The 14,342-nt window shown below is 35.7% G+C and overlaps 2 protein-coding genes across 2 annotated transcripts; one reads left to right on the top strand and one right to left on the bottom strand.

Moving 5' to 3' along the window:
- Nucleotides 1-157: 157 nt before the first annotated feature.
- Nucleotides 158-1,268, bottom strand: LOC126602298 (uncharacterized). Its single transcript, XM_050269128.1, has 3 exons — nt 1,129-1,268; nt 720-1,043; nt 158-444 (listed from the first exon to the last, which is right to left on the bottom strand). Exons 1-3 carry the CDS (start codon nt 1,217-1,219, stop codon nt 365-367), a joined length of 495 nt encoding a protein of 164 aa, XP_050125085.1. The 5' UTR covers nt 1,220-1,268; the 3' UTR covers nt 158-364.
- Nucleotides 1,269-9,869: 8,601 nt separating this feature from the next.
- Nucleotides 9,870-13,930, top strand: LOC126602297 (BTB/POZ domain-containing protein At3g50780-like). Its single transcript, XM_050269127.1, has 3 exons — nt 9,870-10,314; nt 10,547-11,400; nt 12,819-13,930. Exons 2-3 carry the CDS (start codon nt 10,753-10,755, stop codon nt 13,779-13,781), a joined length of 1,611 nt encoding a protein of 536 aa, XP_050125084.1. The 5' UTR covers nt 9,870-10,314; nt 10,547-10,752; the 3' UTR covers nt 13,782-13,930.
- The last annotated feature ends 412 nt before the right edge of the window (nt 13,931-14,342 follow it).

The following is a 14,342-nucleotide window of genomic DNA, read 5'->3' as shown; positions in this document are numbered from 1 at the left end:
CCGTTGGAAATGGTTTTCAGGTTATTTTCGGCCCCCTGGCCCTCTAGACCATTTGGTTGGAGATGGCTTGAGCGCTTAATTTTTTGCCAAATGTTGTCAAATATGATTTGACGTTAGAAAGCCTTTAAGAAGCAATCTCAAACAAATCCTTAAAACATTAATGCCAACAATGTAAAAAATTATTTGAACTATATCTTATACATTCGGTTACATGTTAGACTTCGCCACGGTTATGGCTTCTGCTACGAAAAACAGGCAAAAATATGGCATTGACTACTTTCTTGAACAAACAAAAACCAGACAAAATCATCAGCAGAGATTCCATGTAGTTTCACGCTTTGATGCATTGTTTCTGTCTGTTTTATCACAACTTCATTTCACCTTTTTGGATCACAAAGAAGACAAAAGGAAGTCCAAAACTGAATCCCACCAAAACTGCCATTCCTGTTTAAATTACAAATTGATAAACCAAATCATTTCATTAATATGCATTTAAAAAATCATTTCATTATTATTAACCTGAGTAATACAATAACATAAATTCGTTAATTGACGTGACATTTACACATTATTTATCATATACAGATAGTGTACTACGGAACAACAATGTGGTCTCTCTAGCATTTTACTATTAAGTGTCCAAATAAAAAAAAGACGGAAAATATGATGGAAATTCCTAATAATAAATACGATAAATGAGGCAGATAAAAGGGTTTTACCATATTTAACATATGTTGGATAATAACTTTGTTGTAGGAGAGCTTTTGCTAATGAAGATTTTGATGCTGCCAATTGCAAAAGCATGGAGATTATTACCAACCCACTTCCTACTTTTTCCCTAATAACTCTCTCACTTAAATCCAGTGACAAGAACCCAGAAGCACCTTTCAGAGAAGCACTTGCAGCTGTGACTTTGATGAACAAAAATATTCCAAGCCATAGTGCAGCCTCAGCAACTTGTTTGATTGCTTTGGATGAGACAGCCCAAATCACCAGATTAACAAAACAAGCACCAAAGTAGAGGGGAAACCAAAAGTACCAATCTAAAGAAGTAAAAATTGAGAAAAATTAGGTTGGATTTTTTACAAAAATTTCCATAAGAATGGAGAGAAAAGATTAGAGCGTTACCAGGGTCATTTAGCTGCACAGATGCAGAATAAGCAAATAGTGATGCCATTAGAAGAGAGCACAAGGTGTATAACTTGGTGATTGCAGCCATTTACTTTTGCTTTGTTTCAGATCTTCCAAGGAGGATAAGATGCAACTAGAATTGTATTTAACTATATTAGTCAACGCCTTCGAGGAATTCATATTTCCATATTTTATTATTTATAATAATTAAGTTCATACTCCTTCATTTGAATGTGTTACCAGTGATCAAAGCAAGAAAAAAAAAAAAACTATTCACTATGCGGTTTTAACTTTGATGATACCAATTAAGGTTTCTTTATAACGCTCTTATTTTAGCCCATTGCTTCGTAGTGCACATGAAGAAAATAAGAGTTCTTAAATGGTTAGCTATTTCTTAAAGAAAAAAATCACGTAGTTATGATTCATTCATGTGATCTTGATTATTGGTTGTTAAACTAGTTTTGGCAAATATTATTGACGCGTCAAAATAACTATCTTGCACTCCTCAGCATTATAATATTGCCAAGATCAAGCAATTCATCTTCTAAACTAGTCATGTTGGAGCCCTATAACTAATATCGATCTACCATACACATGCACCAGTGTATTGTGTACAGTTGAATTAACATATTTAAATTTTGATAACTTCAAATTTTGTCGTTTAAACACCAGTGCTTCCAATTCATAGGCATAAAAAAACCCTATTCCTTGATCACCAACCCAAAAAACTTAAGATAATTTTTGCTTTGTATGTTAACTTATCATCGTCAGCTGCATGCATGCAGCTGGACTTTTTCCCTGAGTAGGTATTAGGTATAAGACTCTCATCTCACAGAAATATCTTACTTCTTAGCTTGGTGATCAATTTAGTCAATTTACAGCTCGAGAATGATGAAAAACCCACCACATGATTAGCCATTCCATGGTGGGCCCAATTTACAGCAAGGCCATCTTCCATGGAATTCTTTTTGGTACCCACCATTGGTCATGAAAACGTGCTCACTTTCTTCCATTTTTGCATCATTTGTAAACTCTATTATTGCATGCAGGATATATTATAGAATCAAGGGACAAATACTTTTATAAATATTTTTACATTCTTTTTAAGTTTTTTGATTACATGACATCTAATGATTCTTATTTATTCATTAAATGACATGCATACTTATGTGGATGTTAACTAATATTAAAGATTAAAAAAAACATAAAATCTGAAAAATTAAAACTAAAATTAAAAAAAGGAAGAAACCCTAGTTGTACGTAGTCCTCCGTCTCCCCCTCTCCAGAAATCGCAATTACCCCCACTGCTCAACCTACAAGCAGAGACCCTCGTGCTCCATAGTTATCAAATGTTCCATTCATAATCAAGAACTTGAGAATGTTCTGTAAACAAATATGCAATGATTTAATGATTTGGTGCAAATGAAGAACTAATGGGATTGAAATTTTTCTACAGGCACCACGAAAAAATTAGTTGTTACAAGTTTGTTCTATATGCATTCACCATGAAAGATATATATATATATTTTTCCTTTTGAAAATTTGAAGTTTAGTGTAGAGGTTCTTAATTGAACGTAAACTATGCAGGTGCAGTCCTTGGTTCATTTTCACTTGTGCTGATACTTGTCAGGCTCCATCGTGTACATGCTTATTGACCAAGATTCTAAAAGACACTAAGCACTAGTTGGACAGTGGAATAGGGCCTAGCGCCTAGGCGGACTAGGTGGATTTAAGTAAATACATTATATTTCGTGTAAATAAGTGTCTGTTTATACTTAATACATATATATAATTTCATCATAAACGACAAAATAGAATGACATATGTATTATGAAGTATTGAAACATGATGAAAACATGGGGAACAAACATATAGTGTGTGCTCATTTAAGTATTCAACAAGTCTCTTACAATTTATTGAAAAAAATTAAATGCAAATTGAAAGTCATATATTTTCTGTCTAAGTGAGTTGCAACCTAGGTAGGTGCCTAGGCGATCTAGGTGGGTGTCTCAGCTGGTTTAGGCACATTTTCTTAATTTTCAAACGCCTAGGCATTAATAGGGGCGGTGGCCAGACGCCTAGCACCTAGGCGACGCTAGGCGAGGATTTTTAGAACAGTGTTATTGATCGAATAGAAAAGGAGCGGTAAACCACGATCGAAGAATTTTTGGAAAACTACAGAGCTATCAAGCCTACGAGGTACTCATATGCTAATATCAAGCAGATTACAAATAAATCTAGAGACAAGTTGGGACAAGGAACATTTGGAACAGTGTTCAAAGGAAAGCTCTCGAGTGAGATGTTTGTTGATGTAAAGATGCTCAACAATTCCAAAGGAAATGGAGAAGAGTTTATCAATGAAGTGTCAACAGTAGGTCGGATCCACCATATTAACGTGGTTCACTTGGTTGGCTGCTGCGCTGATGGATTTAGACGAGCCTTAGTTTATGAATTTGCACCAAATAGTTCACTGCAAAACTCATATCATTAGCAGACAGCAAGAACCATTCTCTTGGTTGGGAGAAACTGCAACATATTACTCTTAGAATAGCCAAAGGAATTGAGTAAGTTCACCACGGATGTGACCAACGAATCCTTCATTTCGATATCAAACCTCACAATGTACTATTAGATGACAACTTCAACCCAAAAATCTCAGATTTCGGTCTTGCCAAGTTGTGCTCCAAGGAACAAAGTGCCGTTTCCATGACAACTACCGTTTCCAAGACATAAGTTGCAAAACCGCATCTGCAAATGGGGAGATGGAGGACTGCGTACAACTAGGGTTTCTTCCTTCTTTAATTTTAGTTTTAATTTTCCAGATTCTAAGTTTTTTTTTTCAGTTTTTTTTTTATCTTTAATATTAGTTAAAATCCACATAAGTATCCATGTCATTTAATGAATAAATAAGAACCATGGATGTCATGTAATCAAAAGGCTTAAAAAGAGTGTAAAAATATTTGTCCCTTGATCCTATCCCTATATATATAGGCCCTTTATGCAAAAGGAAAAAAAAATGGGATTAGGTGTAGGGCTCACTACACATCAAACTTCAACGATCCGAACCGTCTATTTTGTAAGTCTCGATTCATAAATCATTCTTGCAAAAATTCAATTCAATTCGAAACCATGTGCCTATTTAATTATCAAGATAAAATTGCATCGTTTCTTATATAACAAAGTTTTCGTTAATTTATTTGAACCCAATTAGATATCTTAAACATTTCTGATTTGACTAATATTTTGCAAGGATGATCTATGAGGTGCAACTTGAAAAATAGACAATTCAGATCGTTAAAGTTCGATGTAGTGTGGACCCCACAACTAATCCCAATTTTTATAAAAATAAAATAAAAATCCCTTTCCTTAAAGATTTCCTATATATATATATATATATATATATATATATATTATAATATATACATACTCACAGAGCATATATACTACAATGCACAGTTGACACAAACACTTTATAATATTTTCTGTTTTATAATTCAAAGAAACTAAACGAAATAAAGAAATTCTAAAGAGATTCTCTCAAAAGTGAGACTCTTTATGAACTCTCCGTCATCTCATCTTTTTGGCACAATTTCCATACCAATATTATAAAATATTGTGTCAAAAGATAAGACAAAGGATAGTATATAAAAAGTATCCTTAGCATTTCTCAAAGAATATAAAAAGGTCAAAATTAAGTACAAAGATTTTCAATTTTGTTTGGATATTTGGGATGCTTCTTGCCAATTCTTTCTTATGTGAAATTGTGTCACTTGATTGTGATTCTAATGATGATCTATATCCCAGACTTTTTTTAAAAGGAAAACTAATGAAAATGGCTTGAAAATTTTGAGTTTTAATGATAAGGACAAAATAAAGGGTAAAGTGAATAGTACCAGGATTGACTTTTTAGTGTAAAAATGTGGCTTTTCGTTAAAGTGAACAGTACCGGGTGTTTTTCGTTAAAGTTCCCTTTTTTTAAAGTAAATACCAACATCATAAAAGCAAAGAAGAAAAGTAATCTAGCTACTTATTTATGGAACATCAGGAAGAAAAGTAAATTCCCATGGGACACATTGGAATTATGGTCCTTCATTTCCATAAATATAACAAAAAATGGGCCACCAGAAGTTTTGGTCGAGAATAAAGTTGGATTTTTTAGTACATCAATGTGTTTACACTAAGAAAATGGGAAGTTTAGCTAAGTCACATAATAGGCAGCCTAGTTTAGTATCAAATTCACTATTTATGAGATTCTCTAAAACCTCTCACTTCTAAGCGAAGAGGAATAGTACCACACAGTAGTACTGAGAGGCGAGAATAAAGTTGGATTTGATTTTAGAGAGGCAAATCAATCCACTAAAGAGACATTTTAACGAGTTTGTAGCTCAGTTTATTAAGATCATTTATTTCATAAACTAGAGAACAACTTATATCAACAAATTCACTTGATTTATTGAAACGTTTCAATTTAATAATACGGAGTCATGTGGAGATAAACTTAACATAATATTGTATTAGTTGATCAAGACGCCAAAATAATAGTGATCTTATTCCTAAAAGGTCCTTCATTTATGCATTTGACGCCTCGAGTTAGATTCCCCCCACCATAATATTTGCTTGTAACAAAGAAAAAACCATTAATGAGAGACAAAGATGATTCTGGAATCTTTATGATGGTTTATGTGTTGGCAACTTGGCATATGGAATTGAAATTTTTTTTTTTTTAACAAACAATATTATTTAGATAAGGAGGTGAAAAAGTAGGCTAAACCTCGTAATAGGCTAGTCATAGTAAAATGATTCAAATTCGCTTTTTACAATAATTGAACGAACTAGACTTGGCTGCTGATTCTTCAACAGCGAAGTTAAATCCGACCTAAGATTTTTCTAAGAAAAAATTTAGCTAACACTATCATGTTTTAGTTTAAGTATCAATGAAAAAAGTCAACCAAAGCAATTCTATGAATATTACTAAGTCAAAATAATTACATGATTGTCGCTTAGTCCAACCACGTTTTTCAACCACCCAACCTTTTCCTACAACCAGTTGATCAATTTTTTCGGCAACCGGCCAATCAAAATTTTCATTCTCAATATTACTTTCAAACAGTGCCCTTTAGAAAAACATGTTTAGTAATTCATTTTTTTGATAAGTTCTCTAATTTTGTACAATATACATGAAAAAAAAAAGCAATAAACTCTCACAAATTATAGTTGAAGATGAAAAGGTTGTCCATATTAATTTTTTTGTCACTGGTGAATAGTGATTTGATTTTGCGACGACGGATTTTTTTTTTCGCTACAATGATCGTGGCAAAAAAAATCGAGCTCAGCGGCGTTCTAGGATTCATATAGTGTCATAGGCTTGACACAAAACCGAGCGTAGTGACATTTTAAGATTCATATAGCCAACACCACTTAGTGAGATAAGACTTTATTGTTTTTGTTGTACAATAACGGTGGGCGACGACAATTTCTAGTACTAGCATCGGTGGCTTGTAAGTCATGTGCAATGTGGACAAAAAATATAAACAATGCTAGGTTGATAAGTGTATTTGCCCACAATTTGTGGCTTAATCTAAATAGAAAGAGAATGGATTGATAGTTGTTCTTAAGGTTGCTACTTTTCCTTATAATATTTATTAAAATTGGTATTTACTATGAATTTGCCTATGACACTAAAAAAATAGGTAACGTTAGAGCACTTTCACCAGTTGGTAAAGGTAAGAACAATGCAGGGAAATGGCATGTAATTAAGTTGCCTTTACTATTTACTATGAATAGTACTTGCCTTGTACAGCTCCTTCAGTTTGAAAAAAGGGCAAGGGCAAGGGCTAGGGTAAGGGTAAGGGCAAGTTAATATTTTTTAATTTTAATTTTATGCTTCGAAAATAAATTAATTGTTTAATTTAACAAATTATTTCAAATACAAGGCAAAAGGATAGCATTACAACAAACATAATTAAGAAGATGGTTAGGTATTTATAGAACAACAATATAAAAAAATTATAATTTTTACTAATTTTTTTTATTTTTATATTGTTGAATTAACGGTAGCCGCTCATTCTCAAACTAATCTAAAATCGGACGAACCATATTTTGCCACGTGTAGCAACGATGATATTTTCAAATTTTTTTTTTACCGTTGGATTTTTAGTGGTCCAGATTATCTAGTTGTTGGAAATCCATCAGCTTTAAATGGAACCATGTATCCCTACAGATGGAAAAGATATGAGTGCACCACTGCAGCGAGGCTCACAACTGTAGCCTTGTCACCACTCTCCCCAAGTCGTGCGTGTGTACATGCGCCTGACAGAAAAAATAAAAAAAAGTGCATTGACGTTAGCTTGCACAAAGTCAATAGGCCGAGCTTGAGAAGGCTAGGTACTTAGGCTAATAGTGGTTGGCCCCCCACTTGCCCTTACTTATTTGGACTACTGGAGGTGTTTTTTAGGCTTGAGGCCAACATTATTGTGTTTGCCTTGCCTTCCATCCACTGGTGAGAATGCTTTTAATGACACTCCAAAAATCTCATTGTGCACTTACGAGGAGTATACAATAAGAACTTTAGATTACTAATAATAATATCCTAAAAGTTCTTCTAAAGAGGCTTGTAAATCAATTGGTTAAGAGTATATACTCTTGTACTTAAGACCCCGTGTTCAATACTGTTGACCCTAAAAACTACCAAGCCTACGTGGCGCGTAGGCCGAGTAATCTATAAGCTAACTATGTCCTTCGGTGAATGCAGGGCGTGCCAACTTGTCAGCCGAGCTCGGCCGAGGAGTAAATTTGTTGATGTTGCGTTGGGTGTGCGGCTGACTTCTGCGTCTTGCGATTGCGGCCGAAAAAGGAACACGTCTCGGCCTCTTAGGCTCTCGAACCTGAATACAAGGTTACTATTCTTACGAAGTTCACGAATCGCCGTCGTCGGATTCGGTCACAATGATGTTATTAATCAGAGTAAACTCACGCCGAATCGACACCAAAGTGTAAGGGCACAAATACTCAAAGCGAATATAAGTCTTGATAGTGAACGTGGTTCGGCCGTCTGAATGTCGAACTCTAAATCCCACTTGAGAGTATCCAATCATAAAATAACTCGGCGTGCAATGCGCCGAGCTCAGTAAACTGTAACACCTCACTTCGCCGAGAAGGCTAATGAGAAGACCTCAATCAATAAGGATTCAGAAATCCTTCTCCACCGAGACTTTGATAGGTAACCAACCGTCCTCGTTGCAGTACTGTTGATGCCAACGGAAGATGCTGCGAGATCGGCTGATTCTATGGCGACAGAGCTATCTATGCCGACTTAAGATATCATCGGTTGCTTTCACAGTGTTGTTGATGCCAACGGAAGATGTGTCAGCGAAAAGAGAAAATAAAAATCTCAAAGTTGTTGAGAGAGTTTGCGCAGGGCAGTTGTGTGTTGAATTGGAAGGGGCTTTGAATGATGCACAGCCTCCTCTATTTATAGCATTGGATACCTTTAAAGCCGAGTTAACCCTACTCGGACTAGGTCTTCTTCTCCTGATCAAACACCAACTCGACTAGTCCTATTTTCACTATAATTGTGAACCTAGTCCTTTATCGAGCCGGATTCGTTTCCGGGTTATTAACCCTACCGAAACTCCTTATTGCGCCGGAACTCGACTTGTCTTGCAGCATGACCTAACCGACCTAGGTTTGGAGGCCCACACACTAAAGGATCCATGGTACCCTTGTCGTAAGACCTTCCGGGCCGAGAATGATCCTATACTCGGCCCAAACTAATATTTTGGGCCCAAACAAATACAAACTTGAGTAAATGAACAACAATTATTAATAGGAACAACAAAAACTGTTATGGATAGAGGAATATATAGAGTTGAACGTAGTAAAATAATAAATTAAAAGATTTCATTGAAAATGTTTGTTTGAAAATTTTTCAAAAAATTAATTGTAAACAGAATACACCATTCTAAGAATAGACTCAAGTTTGCAATCATTAAACTTTTCATCATTTTATGTAACATTTGGCAAAAACGTGCTCCTTCAGTCAATAAGCTCAATTTGGCAAACACAAACTACAAAGATCCACTTCCGTCCTATTGGATCAATGTAACATACACATCAACTCAACAGGAAAGCGATGCTCCTGACAAGAATAAAAGTGCTGGACATATAAACATCATTTATTAGAAAATACTAGCAGATAACACACATTTTGTGTGTATGAATAATTTCTCTTAATAAGTGCAATTTTTTTTAATATTACATAATTACTGTTTTATCCTCTTTATGTAAATATTATGTATCAAAAGTGAGGGTAAAATTAGAAAAATAAGTATAAAAAATAAGGTAAAATAGGAAAAATAAGGATATGGTTGTCATTTTGTCAAAAAGTAAAAAATTACTATTTTGCTCTCTTTTTGTCAATAGTGTGTGTGTCAAAAGTAAAGGTAAAATAGGAAATAAAAAGTTGACAATGAGGGTTCTTGTAATAATAGTATACATAATCAATTGTAATAAGAATTATTTAATTTCACATAAAAATTAGAAATTTGGAATATGATCCATTACAACATGAAAAATACTCGGAAGCTTTAATTCTAGCGATAGTAAAACAAAGATTAAGAAAATAATAGATTCTGGATTCAAGGGTACACAAAAAAAAAAAAAAAAAAGGACATAACAGAGTAGAAGTTTTAGTTTATTTTGGACATCTATTTTGAAAAGCCTAGAAAATCTAGCAAAGTTCCAACAACGCCAGCACAAAGAACATAATATAGAACACAGGAAAGGTTCCAGCCAACAAAATAAAGAACACAGAAAAAAGTAATATAAACATGATGAGAGACAAGTGTAAAACGTGCCTGTTTGGTTACTGAGAAAGTGTTTTCTAGAGAGAGAGAGAGATAGAACATCTGCATTTTGCAGAGAGATAATCATCATTAAAAGAATAGATAGGCAGACATAAACTGTTGATGTAGAAAAACACAGCCCATGAGCCATCAATCTCTGTGATTTTTCCACTTTTTCTTTCTAATTTTTTTTCTCTTTTTTTGCTTCTTTTATGGGCTGTGGGCTTTCTTATCTGTTCACTGGTTCCCTTGATGCTTGACACCGAGAGCTCCCTTTCAATCATTTTTAAGGCACTTATGGGATAAAGATTCAGAGGGCTCTCAGATTACCCGGTTCTTGGTGAGTTTTCCTCTCTTTTGGGTTTTAAATTCTAATGAAGTTGGGCAAAAAACATCTTCTGTTTTTTTTTTTTTAAATTCTGTTGTGTGTTATTTGTTTGTGATTTTTTGTAGTTTTTTGTGTTGGAGTTGATCTGTGGTTTATGTGCTTTTGAATGCCTTTAGTGCCTTCAAACTTGTTCTTACTTCTCTGCTGTTTAATTCTTACAAAGATTGCATCTTTTCGTTTTCAGAGAAATTGCTAGCTGGTCGGTTCAATTTCAGTAAAATGCAATTCTTCCTGCGGAGTGAGTGATTTCTGACCTTTGTACCTTTCATGCTTGTGAGTTTACATTGTAATTAGACCCTTTTGAGGAGGAAGAGAGTTTTGGTTCCAAAACTTGGTACTGGGGATTTACAGAATTGTTTCAACTGTAATTGCTTGAAATTCTTGTGAAATATGGCTGAAATTAGGCTTACTAGGGTAGAACAAGGCAAAACAAAGATTAGAAATGTCCCAATTGCCGTGACGCCGGAAGGTTTCTGGTGTTGCCCTTCTCCTGTTGTGTTTCAGAAAACCCTTAAAGCTCAAAATTCCATGCACAAACCCAAGCCCTCATCACCACCACCACCCAAGGAAGCAGCTCAGAGAAAACAAACCCCACTGAGTGAAAAAAAGCTAGCCTTTACCCCTTCGAGGTCAGCAAGTATTTCTGATGGTCTACGGGGTGTTGGTCCTGAGGCACCTGATGCACCGGTGGTTAGTGCATCTATAGTTCCGGAGAGAATGCCTAAGCCCAAAGTTGAAAATTTGCCAAGGAAGGTAGCAATTGAGTTTGGTGAGCCTGGAACTAGTGATATGAAGGTGGTTTTACTTGGAAAGAAGGGATTTTGTGTAAAGTTGAGCGTTCACAAGAATGTTCTAGTGGAGCATAGCAACTTTTTTGCTGATAAACTTTCTGAACAACAAACTGGTTCAACTTGTCTTAACATCCAAGATTGCGATGATGTTGAAATATATGTTGAAACCGTTGGATTGATGTATTGCAAGGACATGAGGCAACGGCTGATGAAACAAAGTGTCTCGTGTGTACTCCGCATTCTAAAGGTAATATGCAGAACTGTGTAATGCATTAGTTATCTCATATCTCTTGAATTGCAGTAATGCTGTTTTTGTTGTTGGTTAAGCTTTAATGTCGAGACCACAAAACACTTAACTTTTCTATGACTGATTATTATGAAGTATATTTAGCATTGGTTATACTTTTCATGCTCTTCTGAGTATTATAGTAGTTCAGACATAACTTTTTAGAAGCTATAGCCATTGAATGATTCCTGTTTTGGCATATACTTGTTACAAGTTCTCATTTTGCATAGAATTTGAGTAATTACGGAGTATGTATGCAATAAACATGTAATTTGTGTAAGCTATATTGCACTATAGTGTAGCTTATCATTTAACCGTTATAGAAAACTTTCTCACCGTTTATTAATGCTTCCAATTATCGATTCATTTCATGATGCCCTTTTCCTGTTGTTTTTTTCCGTCACTTTTGGATATTGGCAGGTCAATTTTCTATTCTCTTAACACGAATATCCTTCTGATTAACAAATATTTTGAACAAAAAAACTAAGCAGAATGCAAACTGAAATTAATTCATTAGGGTTACAAAACATATTTATTGCATTCCTTTTTTTCAGCTGTGTACATATGCACCTCATTCAAAGCTGCATATATTTGTTCAATTCTAATAAACATGACCTTCCCTGAGAAGGCTAACGGATAAACACTCATGAGGCTGCTTTTGTCTTTAAATTTAGTATAATTTTACAGATATCTATCTGCATAATTTTCCATGTACTAGAATTGTTTTTCCTTGGATTATGTGTGTATATGTCAAATTGGTTGTAACTGTTAGATTTGTAAGCGCTCTTTGCAAACTGTTTGGTTATATCAAAACTAAAATGTGGTTGATGAATATTGTGTGATATTTTCTTTGCCTATGATTTTGGCATGTTCCATCTCATTGAAGCATGTTTCATTTCATTGAAGCTTTCAGCACCGTTTAGGCTATATCCCCTTTGAGATGTGGATTGATTGTTTGATCTGAATGGCCCCTCTTCATTGTATGTCATTAGCTAGAAAGTTTGGCTGCATTAAGTTCGTTGATAGGGGTTGAACTCTCCCATGTTTTGGAGTGCGCATATTTCCATATTTCAATTGACTTTAGCCAATGGGGTACGTGGGGAATTTTAAGTTCTTATCACCCATGCTAATGGGGTTACAAAATCTTGGCCATCAGATTTGATTGTTGCTAAAAATGACTTAGAAAAGTGGTTAAATGCACTCTTATAAGCAGAGAATTATAATCCCAAAAAAATACTATCACTCAGTAGGTTTTGTATATCTCGTCATTTTACCACTGTTTTCATTTTTCATCTTGGCTCCTAATATACCAGCTACGTCTTAAATTAATCTGACAGACATCACAACCTAACCTGAATCTTAATGGCACCTTCATTCAGATTGCAGAACTGCTTGGCTTCAACTCGTGCATGCAGTCGTGTTTAGAGTACTTGGAAGCAGTCCCGTGGGTTGGGGATGAAGAAGAAGAAAAAGTTGTCTCGTCAGTCTTACGACTCCAAAGTGAGGGTATTGGGGTCACTCCTGTACTGAAACGAGTCTCATCCGGCATTGCTAAACCCCAAAAGGACACACTTTCCCATATAATTGGACTTGTTCTCGCAAGCAATGAGGAGAGAGGCAGGCGTGAAATGAAATCCATAGTGCTGAAGCTTCTTAAGGAGAACAACGGTGCCTCAAGCTCTCGAGGTTCAGCTAACGTCTGCAATGAAACACTATATAACTCCTGCAGAAGCTGTTTGAACTTGCTGCTGTCCCTGTTCAAGCAGGCTGCAGAGCCCGAGTCTTCTGATAAAACTTTCGACAACAAAGAACCTGTGGTGAAGCAAATAGATTTGGCAGCTGATAACCTCTCATGGTTGCTTGAGATTTTGGCTGACAAGCAGGCAGCAGACGAATTTGCAGTAATGTGGGCTAGCCAGCAAGAATTGGCAGCCTTGCATACGAAGCTGCCTATTGTGTCTCGTTACCATGTTAGCCGTATCACGGCAAGGCTGTTTGTTGGCATTGGTAGAGGGGAGCTACTGCCATCTAAGGATACCCGTCAGCTGTTGCTACAAACCTGGCTACAGCCGTTGATCAACGACTACAACTGGCTGCAACATGGGTGCCGGTCGTTTGACCGTAAAGTTGTGGAAGAAGGAATTGGTAGGACAATCCTCACTCTGCCGCTAGAGGACCAGCAAAGTATTATGCTTTCGTGGTTGGGAAGTTTTCTCAAGGCTGGTGATAGCTGCCCGAATCTCCAGAGGGCGTTTGAAGTGTGGTGGCGGAGAACTTTTGTTAGACCATACGTGGAAGGACAAGGTAGCTCCGTCCAGTCAGATAGCTCATTGACCTCATAGTAGACGTAAAGATTACAGAAATACCGTAACCAGTGAGAGTAATGTTTGTATGTAAAATTAGTGGTGTGCTCCATAGCATGTGGAAGAACAGAAAAAGTCTTGGAATATTTCTCATTTTCTGAAGGCTAACATGACAGATTTGTGTATGAGGTCAAAAGAGTGAAGTACTGAGAACTTCGGAGAAATTTCTGGAAGTGAAATGCTTTATGTGATGTAAGAAACTGCTTTTGTATCGATGATGTGATGTGGGTTGATTATTTCATGTCAAAATTTAAGTGGTTCACCTTAAAAAAGGGGGCTATGTCCATTGTAGTGGTTTAATATATACTTGACATGGATTATAATAGCTCTCTAAATAGTGTAGTGTAGTTTTAATCTCTTGGATCCGATTGCTTATAGGGGTATTCGGCACCTTTATATAGGCCTTAAGTGAGCCTCAAAAGTCCTTGGCTCTTAATTTTCTCACCGTCCTATCATTTAATGGGCTGAATACGTAGATACGACCTATAAGCTACTCTTTCATTATCCACTCGACACGTGGAGAGGAAGTGACACTTATAT

This window comes from Malus sylvestris, chromosome 15 (assembly GCF_916048215.2).
Source record: "Malus sylvestris chromosome 15, drMalSylv7.2, whole genome shotgun sequence".
Taxonomy (NCBI): Eukaryota; Viridiplantae; Streptophyta; class Magnoliopsida; order Rosales; family Rosaceae; genus Malus; species Malus sylvestris.
The sequence above is the reverse complement of the archived record's forward strand: the minus strand, read 5'-3'. Positions and strand labels throughout refer to the sequence as shown.

Coding starts and splice junctions, on each gene's coding strand:
- LOC126602298 (XM_050269128.1), bottom strand. CDS start 1,219: ATGGCTGCAATCACCAAGTTATACACCTTGTGCTCTCTTCTAATGGCA. Junction 1,044..1,128: donor TGTGCAGCTAAATGACCCTG/GTAACGCTCTAA, acceptor TTACTTCTTTAG/ATTGGTACTTTTGGTTTCCC. Junction 445..719: donor TCCAACATATGTTAAATATG/GTAAAACCCTTT, acceptor TAATTTAAACAG/GAATGGCAGTTTTGGTGGGA.
- LOC126602297 (XM_050269127.1), top strand. CDS start 10,753: ATGGCTGAAATTAGGCTTACTAGGGTAGAACAAGGCAAAACAAAGATT. Junction 11,401..12,818: donor GTGTACTCCGCATTCTAAAG/GTAATATGCAGA, acceptor ACCTTCATTCAG/ATTGCAGAACTGCTTGGCTT.